This window comes from Agelaius tricolor, unplaced genomic scaffold (assembly GCF_023055355.1).
Source record: "Agelaius tricolor isolate 1412-34295 unplaced genomic scaffold, bAgeTri1.0.p SCAF_36, whole genome shotgun sequence".
NCBI classification, from domain to species: domain Eukaryota; kingdom Metazoa; phylum Chordata; class Aves; order Passeriformes; family Icteridae; genus Agelaius; species Agelaius tricolor.
In genome coordinates this window covers 3,476,643-3,492,078 of record NW_027269296.1, presented here as the reverse complement: position 1 = coordinate 3,492,078, position 15,436 = coordinate 3,476,643, and the positions used below count along the sequence as shown (strand labels likewise).

General features: G+C 50.8%; 1 protein-coding gene across 2 annotated transcripts in view; it reads left to right on the top strand.

The window, feature by feature from the left end:
• The window catches only part of GRIK3 (glutamate ionotropic receptor kainate type subunit 3), a 131,847-nt gene that overhangs the window by 90,681 nt on the left and 25,730 nt on the right, over nt 1-15,436 (top strand). For both annotated transcript variants that reach the window (XM_071453468.1, XM_071453469.1), the window contains exons 8-10: nt 2,102-2,209; nt 5,794-5,907; nt 8,438-8,641. In XM_071453468.1, the coding sequence (XP_071309569.1) occupies nt 2,102-2,209; nt 5,794-5,907; nt 8,438-8,641 (426 nt within the window). The remainder of the gene's footprint in view (nt 1-2,101; nt 2,210-5,793; nt 5,908-8,437; nt 8,642-15,436) is intronic.

Genomic DNA, 15,436 nt, shown 5'->3' with positions numbered 1-15,436 from the left:
TTTTTTATAGCTTTTTTTATTTGTAGTCCTGCAGTTCTTTAGTGTAGAACTCCAAACTCCATATGCACTGTGAGCTGCTGTGGTGGTCCCAGGACCAGGGAAGAGATGAGAATCCTGACTCCGTGTTTCAGAAGGCTGATTTATTATTTTATGATACATATTATATTAAAAGAAAATGATATATTAAAACTATACTAAAAGAATAGAAGAAAGGATTTTATCAGAAGGCTAGCAAGGAATAGAAAAGGAATGATAATAAAATCTTGTGACTGCCTCGACACAGGTGGCTGTCATTGGTCATCAAGTAAAAACAATTTCACATGCTGGGTGAACAATTCTCCAAATCACATTCCAAAGTAGCAAAACATGGAGAAGCTGAAGCTTCTCAGCTTCTCAGGAGAAAAGATCCTAATGAAAGGATTTTTCATAAAGTATGTCTGTGACATATTTCCCATTTTGGGCAGACACAACAATTCCTCTGCAGGCCTGGCAATCAAGGACACCTCACTGCCTCAGGCCTTGAAAAAATGTAAAACAAAAGTGAGTTGGGGGGGAAGAAAACTTGGGGTAAATGACTTCATTAGCTGAAGCTGTAGTTGGGAGATGAACCCCCAGCAGGCAAATGGACCAAACTTATAAAATGTGAAAACCTGTCATCATCCATTTTTTGGGTGTAGCCCCTTGTGGGGGGGTTTCATCTGCCCAAAATGTACCTGAAGACCCTTCAAAAAACATAACTGCATTTTATTGCCTTAATTTTGTCTGGCCTCTGTTTTTAGGTAGCCCAGAAAGGCATCAGCCCCGCGGGAGCTGCAGGGCTCAGCACTGCAGCTGTGTCTGCTCCAGCTGGGCTCGTCAAACATTCCGCGTTTTCCCCGGCTCCCGGGGGGCTCCGAGGGCTGCACATCCCACAGGCAAACCACCTGCACGCCCAAATGAGCAAACACCAGCCTCCCCAGGAGTCCAGGGTGGCAAGGCTGGGAGCAGGCTGTCACTGCTCCTCAGGAATTAATGAGGGAGAGCCAGAGGAGCGTGTTTACTGGGAGAAACGCCAGTTACTCCCCCTGAGAATGCATCGTGCCACCTTGATCACACTGGAATATTTCAAGCTTCCCCACCCATAAAATAAACACATTTCTCAGTGAGCAGCCTGCACGGGGCTGCTCAGGGGAGAGATCCCCAGGCTCAGCTCCCCACTGCTGGGATGTGATGCTGAGCAGCAGCCTGGCATTCCTGCAGGAGCATCCTCCTCAGGACAATGTCACAGCACACCCAGCTCTGTACCCAGGCATTGGGCACCTCACTGTCCCCCAGCTCCTGCTCTGCTGGCACACAGCACCAGAGAGATTCATTCTAGGGTGCTGCAGTGGGAAAGAAATCAAATTACATGGGGGTTTTTTGTGGAATTGAATTGAGACATCTTCACCCCAAGCTCCTGCTCCTGGTCCCAGTCAGACCAGGCTGTTCAGGACCTCAGTCAGCCAAGCACTGAAAAATCTCTGGGAATGGGATGTCCCCAGTCCCAGTGAGCACCTTCCCATCCTTACGCTGCCAAAAACTGAAGCAGGGCACCAGCAGCACATGGCCCCAGACTCCTGTGCCTGTTTCCAAACCTCAGATCTTGCTTGCATGAACACATTCTTGGCCTCTTGTGCTCCACTCTCCCTCTGGAAGGACAGAGGGAAGCATCCCCAACATTTAAGCTTCCACACACCTTGGAAGCAGCAGCGAGTTGGTGCACAAAGGGATTTCTCCTGGCTGGAGCTGCCCCAGAGCCGGTGTTTATCAGCACCACAAGGATGAAGGCAGCTCACAAGGATGCTGTGATAAATGCAAGTCGTTTTCTACTGAGTCATCACGTCCTGCAACAGCTGGTGAGCACAAAAGGTGCGAACAGAAATTGTAGCAAGGACTGCAAGAGAGGGAAGGAAATCTCCAGCTCCGTCTGCAGTCTGAGCAGCAGCAGAGGGATTATTAATTAATCAGGCTCTTTAGGGAGAAAGAACCAGCATAAGGACTAATTAAAAGAACATACAGCGGAGGGCAAAAGATTATTTATGATACTGAGTAACAGCCCTGCTACTTTTTCTCCCTTCCACAGGCCCAATGGGAAGGATTAACGGGACGCATTGTCTTTAATAAAACCAGTGGTTTACGGACAGATTTTGATTTGGATATCATCAGTCTCAAAGAAGACGGCCTTGAAAAGGTAGGCAGGGTTTGTTTTATCTGCATGTGGCTGAGGATAACGCTGGTGCTCAGCAACAGAGAGATGGTTGGTGCTGTATTGATTCCAGGTTTCTGGGGTTTATATAAAAGGATATTCACTTTGTGGGATTTCTCAGATCCTTTTCCATGCTCAACCATGACTCACTCGCCCTGAAGCCAGTGCGTGGGATTACAGATTGCAGAAGTGCTTGTGGCACTTTTCCTGGGATAGTGGAGGCAAAAGAAACTTTCTGAGCATCCATTAACCCCTCCCTGCCCTAAGCAGGCAGGAATGATGCCTGTCCCATTCCCTCTTGCTGGCCTGGCTCACAAACCCTCAGTTCTTCTCTGAGGAGACCACAGCCCTGGAGATCATCATCTGCAGTCATTTCCCACTATGAAATTGCCCAAGGCTGGGAACAGCCCCAGTTTATTACAACCTGGAATCTGCAGGATGATACACTGGGTATTTTGTTTATTACCTAAGGGACAATAAGGAAAAAAGAGAAGTGTGGCCTTGCCTGTCTGGCTGGGGGGTGTCATGAGGGTCGAGAGCATGAAAGCTGCAGCCTTAGGTCCTCCAAATTAGTGCAGATCTCCTCTGGGCACAGTAAAACCATGCTGATGTGCAAATCTGATCCCAGGTGTGCCTGGGGACTTAATTTCCTTCCCTTCAATTACTTAAAAAAAGCAAACTTAAAATAAAAAGGCAACACACAGAGCCTCAAAGCCCTTAGAATGCAGGTTTCAAGGTGAGATCAGCTGATGACAAACAGAGCAGCGAGCGGCCAGAGCACAGGGAGCTGTGATTTCCAGGAAATTCCATGATTCTGACTACTCTGTGGGCAGCTCTGTGTCCCTGTCCTGCTACAGGTGTCTATCACCTGTACAGGAGGAATTTGGCAGGGCAGCAAGGCCCTTTCTAGAGCAGAGTCTGCTTCGAGACAGGTACCAGGTGCCTGTGGCAGCCGGGCACGGTGCTGGCTCTGTCCCTCTGGGCAGGGGGACAGGTTCTGAACCCACAGGACACCTGGCTGGGGTAGCAGGGAGGGATTTCAATTACCTGTGCATGGCCTGAGAGCACAGGGGACTTGTCCAGGGAATTAATCACTCAGCACAGGGAGGCAGCCCCCGGGCTGGAGGCAGCCGTGGATCCATCCTCTGTTTGGAGGGGAGGCCCCCGTGCCACGTCCCCCTTTCCTCACCATTTGGCTTTCCTGGGATTTGAGATGAATGGCAGCCACATTTCCCCACCACAGCAGCAGCTCTGTGCCTCAGGTAACACAGCTCAAGGTCACCACAGCCCTCTCCTGCTGGGGAGATTTTGGTGTCAAATAAGGAATAAAGGAAACGTTTCAAATCAACACAGTGACCTTCAGTCTGGCTGGTTAAGAAAGGAGGCAGGACAGAGCTGGGGAAGGTGCCTTGCAAGAACTGAGCAGCAGCTGACCTTTGCAGCCTTATTTCCTTACAAAATATTTTGTTTATAGAGCATAACCCAAAAATAACAAGACATCTTTTTTTGAAGTTTAGCAGCACCGAGGCGCTGCTGGAGAGCTGTGTTGGGCGGATAATAGAAAACATTCCAGCTTTTTGTACCACATGAATCCAAATGTTTAAGCACAGCCACAGAATCACCTGTCAAACCAACACCTCTCAGGTGGGCTGAGCAGAGCTGGCACCAGCTGGAGTTATTGCAGTTCTCTGTCACATCAAGCCCACTGGAAGCTGCCAAACCTCGACGTGTCCCCTGCACACCCCATCAACTTTTGTCTCCAATAATTCAGAGATTTCACAGTTCCCACCATTATTCTTCTGAAAGCTTCGTGTCAGCTCCAGAGGGGTTTTAAAGTATCGATGTCAAATCTCTGTTGAAGCCAGAATTCTGTCAATAGTTAATCTGAACTAACAAAACACCAAACTACAAACAAATCCCAGCTGGATTGTGCTTTATGTATCACAGCTTATGTTTGTTGAGCTTTAGGATTGAACCCCCTGATCCTCATACCTCCTGGATGTTCCAGGGATTACAGGAGTATTACCAAATCCTAATTACATATAGTTTGACTATCTGACTCACACAGTTCTCTTAAAGCACTTTTTCCTTTTTCTTCCTTTTTTAATATTTTAAACTGATTAATTCGGTCTTAAGTGCCGTGCATTTAATTTTCTTAAAGAAAACGTAGCAAGGCAGAAGTAATTGGGGCTGCAGTGCAGCAAACTGGGGCCTCTCAGGCTTGCTTTTTTCCCATCCACAATAATAACAATTTTTGACATTGCAGCTGTTGTGTGATCCAAGGCAGAGATGGGGGATCGCTTCGGTTTTACCTGAAATATTTAAAACCTTTCACAAAGTTCACGGAAACTCTTCCAGAATTTATGACAATTTTTTTTTGCCAGGCAGCATTGCTCATTACAAAGTCTCTTTTTGGGGATGCAGTAAAACCAAGTTCTCCCCTTGGACTGCTGGAGAGGCTGAAGAATCTTAAAAACAGCAATAAATAAAAGATGGGAAGCCGCTGGCTCCCTCGTGGATTGAGCTGCCTGCCTTTGGCTTCTCTCCGAGTCCCACCTTGCAGTTTGACCCTACAGATGGATCGTTCTGCTCCCATTTCCAGGTGGGGTTTGTTTTTTTCTCACTGCTAGGCTGGCTCCGTGGCCACCCTGCTCCATTTGCTGGCAGCACTCCCACATCCCTGCAGCTTTCCTGACATTTTATCTCTCTGTCACAGTCCTTTAGCCACTCCTGCCTTCAAAGTTTGTCCCAAAGCCTCCCCTGCGCCGTGGAGATCAGGTTAACAGGCTTAGCCTCGCCCAGATGACTTCCTTAAACAGAGACATGCTTTGCCATTTCTGGATCAATAGACTTCATTGAAGTCTAATAATTTATTACATTTGACAGCTTGAGAAAACAGAGCACCTGAAATAGAGCTGATGTGCCTGTGCCACCCCCTCCTCCGGGTTTGCAGCCAGGATTGAGGCCCCTCTATTGCAGGGATTTCCCAAAGGGGGGCCCAGGGCCTTGCCTAGACAGGTGTTGGAAACCTCCAGCTGATTTGCCACGGCACAGAGAGCAGGAATGGGCCCTATCAGGGATCTGCAGACCTGCTCGAGCCCTTTTTAATCCTCCCCACCAAAGCAAATTGGTGGGGAAATGGAAAAGAAAGGAAATGGACTCCGATTTGTGGTTATTTTTCTTTTGTTGTGCTTTATCCTTGCCCAGATTTGACTCTTTAGTGTGGTTTGATTGTTGCTCTGGGCGGTGCCTTTGCAAATTGTTCATTCATTCAGCCCCTAAATTCCAGCTCCCACAGCCTCCATCCACTGCAGCAGCACAGGGACTGTGGAACATGTGTCACATGTGGAACATGGACTGACCTGCAGCTGAAGGGTTAATTCATGGTAATTCCAGTTTTGTTGCTGTTTGCTGAAGAAGGAAGCAAACAAAAAAAAAAAGAAATTCTCTTTTCCAGGCCAGTAGGATGCTGGGAGCAAGTGAGTAATGCAAGGCAGGGATTAAGGAATGCAGTAGAGATTGAGGAATTGGAGATGGGGGGTTCACTGTGTTGCTTTGCTTCCTCTCAGGTTGGAGCATGGAGCCCTTCAGATGGTTTGAACATCACAGAAATCTCCAAAGGACGAGGGCCCAACGTCACGGACTCGCTGAGCAACAGATCTCTGATTGTCACCACGGTGCTGGTAGGGCACTGCCAGCCTGCCACTGTCCCTCCCCACATCCCCAGGGCTATCCCAGGGATCCCCAATGGCTCTGAAAGCTCCCCAGTGCCTTTTAAAAGGATGGGACTCGATACAGCGTGGATTTGTATCATAAAAGGAACGGGACCACAGTGCCCAGAGGGGAACAGAGACTGGGGACACCTGGTCTGGGGCAGAAGGGCTGGAACCAAAGGTCTTGTATCCCTCAGCAAGGGGTTAGCAGGGTGGGAGCTGAACGTAAGCCAAAGACAGATGCTGCAGCAGCTTTCCTTGCAAATCAGCCGCTCCTCCTAACGAACTTCCCATCCACCACATGACATTTTTTCCCGTTAAACATTTCCAGGGCTGTGGAATTGTCTGGGTCCAGGCCATGGTTCCCACCACACCTCAAAGGCCATGGCATAATGCAAAATGATGGAGCCAGGAGGGGACTGTCAGCCATCTGCCTTTCACAGGCTTTTTTCAGGCAACATTTCCATCTCAAGCTCTGCAAGCACGTAGGAATTACATAAGGCATGGGGTGAGATCAGTTCCCATTAATTGTGCCACTCCATGGGCCTGCACACGTGCCATGGGGCTTCCACCATGGAACCAGGGCTGTCCTGGATCCCTGTGCCCAGGGGAGGAGGGAATGTGCTCAGACCTGAGTTCTGCAGTGATTGCGCTGCGTGTGCTGGAGTCTGGAACATAAAATAGAGCCCTGGATGTTATTTGCATTTGCAACACCCCTTTGTAGTTCTGCACTGCTGTAAATGACGAGAGAAGAGCCATAGGAGGAGCCTTTAAAAGAAAAGGCATGAAAGGCTATTTTTTCCCCTTTTGCTCATATTGCAGTGACTTGTTGGAAGAGAAATATTACCCCAGCAGCCAGTGCCGCTCTCCCCAAGCAATATGGGAACTGTGAAGTTATGAAATTGAGGGCACCTTCACTGAGAAATCGATTAGCAAACTGAGAGAGCTTGTGAATTGGATGTCTGGCTATTTTCAGTAATAAATTGTGAAATAGTCCGTGAATAAGTGGTTCACAGAGTTCAGAATTACCCCCTAGGAAATGTTTGAGACCTGGAGATACATTACTGAAGCGAGCGGCGTCCTAATGTTCAGTGCTTCAGCTGTTAAATATGTATGTAATCCCTGCAGCACTTCCCAAAATTAATAGTGCTTTATGGCTGCTCTGGAGCCATGGATTTATATCGAGATCCATAGATTCAGCTGATTCACAAACAAAGCACTAATTCCAGAGCAGAAAGCTGAGGAGGCGGCGGGGGAGCGCAGGATTGAGCCGAGCTGCGCGTGCCAAGCTAAACTCCATGGGCGTGATGTGATCAGCCGGGCTTCAGAACTCTGCAAATGGGGCTCTGTGTGCTGCCACGTCCCCTCCTGACCCTGCTGCTGGGGCAAAGGAGCACCCTCTGCCCCTCCGTGGGAGCACAGAGCCCCAGGGCAGAGCTGGAGGCTGGCAGGTGGGCAGAGACAAGCACCAGCAGCCTCCACAGCCCCACCTGAGCCCTCTCCTCGGAGCACCCCACCCCAAACCAGGCACTGTAACAGGGCTGTAATGAGTGCTCCAGACCTGCCCTCCCACCTCTTCACGCCCCCCCATGCCTGGGCAAAATCACAGGAGGCGTTTTCCAGCACAAAGCGCAGCCCTCCCTCACCCTCCCTCTCTGGCCACCCCACAGCAAGGACAGGAGCCCTGCAGACACCCCCAGTTTGAGCCAGGGACTGGCTGGAGGTACCTCACCTCCTCTTGCCTTGCAGCTCTTGCCTGCTGCCCACCACCTTTTCCATTTCCATCTGTCCTCCACACGTTTTATCCTCAGGCTCCCCAGTGTTGCTCGTCCTCGGTGGCTGCCCAAGCCTGAGAGGCACCAAAGGATGCTGGAGTTCTCTGTGTGTCCATTTCAACTCCACCTGCCAGCCCCTGCTCGAGGGGAGGGATCCACAGGTGCTTTAGCTCCTGTCCCCTGTGCTGGAGCTCTGCTGTGGCTCACACACCCCCAGCTCTCTCAGACAGCCAGAAGTGCAGCACACAGCACAAAGTTTCCCTGGCCAGAGGCAGGGCAGTGTCCATCAGGCAGTGCCAGCACAGAGTGAGCTCACTGGGGAGGTTTTGGGGTGGCCCCAGCCATGCACAGCCCCCTCACCCTGCATTTCCCCCACCAGCCTGTGGTGAATGGCAGGTGCCGTGTGCAGGGCGCGGGGGTGAGTTTGTCCTCCCCCTCTTTTGCTGTTTCTAACACTTCATTTTCAGAGCATGAAATGGTTATTTTTCTCCCTGAAATCCTACCAAATGGAAAACAGTTGGCTGCTCAGAAGAGACAAAATTAAATTTTGTGGGGTAAACAAGGTTGCTAATTAGCTGATGCGCTGTGCAAAGTTAATTTATTCCCAACATGTCACAGTGCCAGCCCTGCCTGGAGAGCCGCTGCCTGGCGGCTCGGGCTGACCTGCAGAGGTGGCCTTGCCTCCAGCTGACCCTGAACTGGGAATTTTTCCTCTCCCTGTGCAGGAGGAGCCCTTTGTGATGTTCCGTAAATCTGACACGGCGCTGTTCGGCAACGACCGCTTTGAGGGCTACTGCATCGACCTCCTGAAGGAGCTGGCCATCATCCTGGGCTTCTCCTACGAGATCCGCCTGGTGGAGGACGGCAAATACGGGGCCCAGGATGAGAAGGGCCAGTGGAATGGCATGATCAAGGAGCTCATCGACCACGTGAGTGAGCCCCTGCGTGGCTGGTGAGGGTTGGCTGTGCCAGGCTGTGCCCACCACTGTAAGAGCCTGAATGAGAGATGCAGGACTGCTCTCCAAAATGCAGTTTGTTACATCCAAGATGTTACAGCAGTCCAGGGGTGTGGGTGGCAGAGCCTGTGCCTACAGCTGTCAGCTCCTGCTGCAGGCAGGCCTGGAGACCCACATCCCTCATTCAGACTCTTACTAATGGTGCCTCACGTTGGGCGCCACTGTAAGAGCTGAAATGAGGGATGTGGGACTCCAGGCTGCTCTCCAAAATGCAGTTTATTGCATCCAAGAGTTTCAGCAATCCAGGGTTGTGGGTGACAGAGCTGTGCCTACAGCTGTCAGCTCCAGCTGCAGGCAGGCCTGGAGACCCTTTGGTTTAGGTTACAATGCATTATTTACTTTTCTTTTGGTTACAATGCATTCTATACTTTTCTTTGCTGGGCATCTTAATACAGTAGAACCAATCTATACCTGAACTTTTATCTATAGCCTATCATAACTACTATAATTACCATATTTATGTCACTATTCTCCAATCACTAAAAGTTAGTACATTACAGTTTAAGCTAGAAGTTGTTTTTCAGTTTTTTTTGCAGTGGAAAATTCTGAGACTTTTTTTACTTGCAACATCTGTTGACTTGTTTGCCTGTGCTATCTTTCTGTTTGGTAAAAACATCTTCTTGTTTGGGGTGGGTTTATCCTTTGTTCTAAGCCATAAAAACCCCTTCTAACTAACACACCCTTTGCCTCCTTGCTTATCCAGTAAGACTGGCTCAGCAATTCTTTTCTTCTATATCAAAACTTGCTTTCATTTCTATCCTTCAGATTCTACATTCAAAAATCTTTCTGCCAAGCATACATAACTGTGAGACTTTCTTGTCAAACTTTCATCCTTCCCAACATCCCTGGGCTGGCTCTCTGGGGTGGGAAAGGTGAATTTCTCCCTGGCCCAGAATACCCACAGCAAGCTCCTGACCCTGCTTGGCTCCTTGTCACACTGCTTGCCAGAATATCCCTGTGTCTGGCTCTTCCAAATATTAATTTGCAATTCCTGAAAAGGATTGTTTTCCCAGCACAGAAATGGGCCCAGTGGCTCTAGGCCTGTCCCACAGTGGGACACAGGCTGGGTGTGTGGAGAGGGCAGAGGCTTCCCCTGGGTCCAGGGCACATGGGCTGTCCTGGGCTGGCAGCATGAGCTGCTCTCACCCCCAAGGACAAGCACAGGCAAGGGCACAGCGCCAATGCAGCCTGGGGAGCCCAGGCATGTCCCAGACACAGCCCAGCCCAGAGGAGACATCCAGACTGAGGGAGCACGTGTGCCCTGGACAGTTTCATTTTTTATTTTCCATAAGAGCAACTTATTTACTAAAATCTCCTGGGACACAGAGCTCCCTCTGCCACACAGCAGCTGTGCTTCTCCTTCCATGGCCATTTCCAGGAGCCCTTTAAGCCCCAGGGAACCTGTTGGAGCAGCAGCTTTGCTCCCACAGCCGCCAAAGCGTCGCCGCCTCTGAAACCGCCACTCGCGGCCAGAGCTTGCTCAGTTTGCTAATTAGATATCTTGCCTCCAGCACATCCTGTGATCCCAAGGGCCCAGTTATGGAGGTGAGGAAAGCTGGTGTTTTTATGAATATCTGATTCCCAGAGAAGAGCTCTGGAAGTAAAGCTAAGGACAAAAAGAATGCTGCTCCCTGCAGCACAGGCAGCAGTGCAGGCAGCGCAGAGAGCTCTCCTCCTGAGAATCCTTCTCAAGTGGGGCAGCCCTTGACCACCTCCAGGTCCTGGCTACATTCTGAACCCAGAGCCCAAGCAGCAAAGACACAAAAATAATCCCCTGTAGAGCTGTGATGTTCTTACCATTCATGGGAGAAGAATGAGTTTGCTGGGTGAGTCACTGTGGTGTGTGGAGAGTCAAGCACTGGCTGGGACTGATGAGTGGCTCAGGAGCTGGGCTGGGCTTCCAGATCTGCTCTCTCTGCCCTAAATGACATTGGACAAGTTGCTTCTGTGCCCTGCTTCCTCCATCTGTAAAATGCAGATGATCATGATTATGTCCCTTTATAGGGACAGAGTGATGCTTAATCAGTTTGTGACAAGCGCTGCAGCCCCAGGCTGGCCTGGCCCAGGGAGCAGGAGAGCAGCAAGGGCAGGCAAGGACAGCCCTGGGGAGCAGGACTCCATCTCATGGGGGAGCTCTGCAAACCTGCTCTGGTGCTTTTCCTTCTGGAAAACTCCGTGCAGCTCAAAGCACAGATTTTAGAGCCTCTTACACAACAGCCCCGCCGAGTTCGATGAGTGGCAGTGTCCCAGTGGAAGCTCTGCTGCTCCGAGTGATGTGAGTGACACAGATCAGAGCTGACACCGAGTGGCAGCTGTGCCCCTTGGCAGAGCCCCCCGAGACACAGCTCCTCTGCCTGGCCCTGCTGCTGGGAGCAGCCTCTGGAGCTCATTCACTGCTGGGAGCAGCCCCTGGAGCTCTCTCAGTGCTGAGAGCAGCCCCTGGAGCTCACTCACTGCTGGGAGCAGCCTCTGGAGCTCTCTCAGTGCTGGGAGCAGCCTCTGGAGCTCACTCACTGCTGGGAGCAGCCCCTGGAGCTCTCTCAGTGCTGAGAATGGGCTCTGGAGCTCTCTCACTGCTGGGAGCAGCCTCTGGAGCTCATTCACTGCTGGGAGCAGCCTCCAGAGCTCTCTCAGTGCTGGGAGCAGCCCCTGGAGCTCTCTCACTGCTGGGAGCAACCTCTGGAGCTCTCTCACTGCTGGGAGCAGCCTCTGGAGCTCTCTCAGTGCTGGGAGCAGCCTCTGGAGCTCTCTCACTGCTGGGAGCAGCCTCTGGAGCTCTCTCAGTGCTGGGAGCAGCCCCTGGAGCTCACTCACTGCTGGGAGCAGCCCCTGGAGCTCTCTCAGTGCTGAGAGCAGCCTCTGGAGCTCATTCACTGCTGGGAGCAGCCCCTGGAGCTCTCTCAGTGCTGAGAGCAGCCCCTGGAGCTCACTCACTGCTGGGAGCAGCCCCTGGAGCTCTCTCAGTGCTGAGAATGGGCTCTGGAGCTCTCTCACTGCTGGGAGCAGCCTCTGGAGCTCTCTCAGTGCTGGGAGCAGCCCCTGGAGCTCTCTCAGTGCTGGGAGCAGCCCCTGGAGCTCTCTCAGTGCTGAGAATGGGCTCTGGAGCTCTCCCACTGCTGGGAGCAGCCTCTGGAGCTCTCCCACTGCTGGGAGCAGCCTCTGGAGCTCTCTCAGTGCTGGGAGCAGCCTCTGGAGCTCTCCCACTGCTGGGAGCAGCCTCTGGAGCCCATTCACTGCTGGGAGCAGCCTCCAGAGCTCTCTCACTGCTGGGAGCAGCCTCTGGAGCTCTCTCACTGCTGGGATTGAGCTCAGGAGCTCAATTGCCACTGGAAGCAGCCCCTGGAGCTCTCTCTGCACTGCAGGGCTCACAAGGAACAAACCCCTCCCAAGGGAACAGAAGCCAATCATTCAGGCCATGTCACTTCCAGTGTCCTGCAAGACACCACAGGGCTCTCAGGAGGTTTCAGCCATTCCCAAAGCTGTGGTCAACTAACTATGGTCATTCAGGTCAAACCATGCCACTTCCAGTGTCCTGCAAGACACCACAGGACTTTCAGGAGGCTTCAGCCATTCCCAAAGCTATGGTCAGCTACCTGAGATAGACAAGAAGGAGGTTTGAGGAGCAATCTCATTAAATAACCCAAAATTCGTGGTCAAACCTGCATTATAGCATTTCTTGGGTAACTATCTAAAAAAAAGCCAATCAACACACAGCAGAAGGAAAGGGCCAAACCTCCTCTTCTTGCAAGCTGTGTTGTTAACTCTGAGATGCAGCTCTGTGCTCTGTCCTGCATGGCTGAGCTTGTGCCTGCAGGGACACTGCCCAGGCCCCACATGAAGCCATTAGCTCCTTTATCTGCATGCCATTGCTTTTTATAGCAGTGTTTATGTAAAGCCTTCAGAAGTGGAACTGCAGCCAGATGGGCCCTTCCTCAGCAGCATCTTCCCCTGGTGTGGGGAAAGGCACAACCCATGGGCACTGCAACAGGCCAGAGAGAGCCTATTTCACACCCAGGAGGAAAAGTGTTAGAGACAGCATTCAAAGCAAGTGGTGGTGATGAAAACAGGGCTGCCCACATCCAGAGTTTGATATCTGAGCTGCCTTTCCTCTGTGTTCAGCTGGTTTTCCTCTGTGTTCAGCCCTGAAAGCAGGGCTGCCCACATCCAGAGTGTGATATCTGTGCTGGTGTTCCTCTGTGCCTCCTTCTCATAAACAAATTGGAATCATTCAGGTGGGAGCATAAAGCAGGCAGGATTTTGTGAGGTCCAAATAGCCAGGTCAGGATTGATTCAGGGCAGAAAGCCTTTGCATTGCTGAAGACCCACTTAGCCCCCTGGACTGCTGTGACACAGGTGGGCTGAGCTGGTGTGGGCTCCCTGAATGACCTGGGCAGAGCAGGGGGTGCTCCTGGGGTGAGGTGAGAGGCTAAAATGGTGATTATTGTTCCTGAGAGGGCCTGGGGGATGTGGAAGCAGCAGATTCTGAGTAGCAGGAAGCAGCAGATTCTGCATGCCAGGAATCAGCCAACTCAGCTGAGGCTGAAATTTGGAGAGGAGGAGATGGGCAAAGCAAGGGGCACCTGTCCCCTGGGCTGGAGATGGCATCAGAGGAGCTGGGCGAGGGTGGCCTTGGTAGGTGCATGACAGCAGTGTCTGGGGGACAAAGGTGCTGCCACCAAAGGGGTGAATGCCCAAAAGCTGGCACCCCAAGGGTGAATCACATGCTGGGACAGGTGTTTACACAGTGAGCACTCTGGGCTTGCTGCAGTCACGAATCCTCCCCCTCCTCTCCCTCTGATCCAGACGTGCCTGGCCACAGGCAGGGATGCCTCAGGCTATGATCCTTTGTAAAATCCCTGTGTTTCTAGTCTGGCCTTAAGCATAAACAGGAAAAGCAACAGCAATCAGAGCAGCCACAGCACGACCCTGTCTCTGACAGGTCCCCAGTAGCAGATCCAGAGACAACAGCCCCATGCAGCCTCATGCAACAGCCCTGCCCTGCTGCCTTTCATCTGCTGCTCATCCTCAGCACAAAAAGCCCCTGTTTTGAGGAGTTCAGTTCATTCCCTGGAGAAGTAACCTCAGCCTACTGCTTATTGTCACCCCTCTGGCCATTCCCGCAGAGCAGCCTTGATCAGAAGGGCCAAGAGAGCTGAACTCAGGTATTCAGGGAGGTCTGGGGAACCCAGGTGATGCAGAGAAGCTCCTGAGCCCTTTATTCATAACAAACAGGGAGCCTGACAACTGCCAAACCTCCTCCTTTCAGCAACAGTGAACTGCTATTGATGTTTATTCATAGAAATTATTACTGATACAAGCAAAGCTCCACTGCACACCGTGGCCCATCCGTTCTGATTTATAAATTCCAGTTGTCTGGCAAAGCAATGCCTGCAAATCTTCCCTATTGTTTGTGGGCAGAATCCCATAAAACCAGCAGAATGAGTTGTTCTGGACATTTTGCACAAACTTGTTCACAAATAAAACTTGTCTTCTGCCACGACAGTGCACATCGCATTGCCATTCAATCTGAAACTTCAGGTGGGAATAAAAGAGATGTGGCAAATACTGGGGTTTCTGATGGAAATCCCTGCCAATGGCAACTGTGGAAGACTTGTAATATCCATCCTTAGGGACTATTCCTGACAGCTGATTTAACAATTCCACAATAAGTGGGCATTTTCTGACAGTAAATTCTGGCAGAAATACATGTGGCACCACACTGCCAGCTCCCCATTAACTCTCCTGCACTGGTGGATGTTTTACCTCACTTGTCATGAACTGGGGCTTCATTTGATGTCACTGGGACAAGGATAGGGAGAAAACAATTTAATTGGATGTGTCTTCCACCTTTTGTTTAGACAATGCAGGATCTCAGTGTTAGGGACAGGATGGTGTCACAGACATCTTTTATGAAAAATCCTTTCCTTAGGAGTTTTCCTCCTGAGAAGCTGAGAGGCCTCAGGAACAAAATGTAACCAATGGTTATCTGCTGCTGTGGAATGCAACAGGTGCATCTGGGATTGGGCTCATGTGGTTGTTTCTAATTAATGGCCAATCACAGCCCAGCTGGCTCAGACAGAGCTGAGCCACAAACCTTTGTTATCATTCTTTCTTTTTCTACTCTTAGCCAGCCTTCTGAGGGAATCCTTTCTTCTATTCTTTTAGTATAGTTTTAATGTCATATATATCATAAAATAATAAATCAAGAGACTTTCTGATACCTCAGGGTCATCTCAACCACAGCAACCTGAGAATGGAGCAGGAGCAGGGCACAGCAACCAAGCAAGGAGAGCAGGGAGCAGAGACAGGGCCCAAGGCAGAAGCCCCAGTGCTGGCAGTGGCAAGAGACAACGAGGGATGACAGTGCCAGACCTGGGTAACAATTAAATCAGTAAAACACACACACACACTATTTCTGTCTCTCAGGCAACGCACACATGATTAGTTTATGTAAATACCTAACGCAGATTGGCAAAATAAGCACAGAGGCAGCTTCTTTTCCTGAATAAATATTTATCTTGGTGCTTATGCTGTTGGTGGGCTCCTCCATGACCAGCCACTGCCTGCAGCTTGGCTCTGGCTGAGGGCAGGCACTGCAGGATCCCCACAGTGACCACGGCTGCACAAGAGCTGTCCTGACCCACAGGCCACATCTCCCTGATAAGTGAGAACTTGGAGATAAGAATTGGCATTTTCTAATGAAAACCA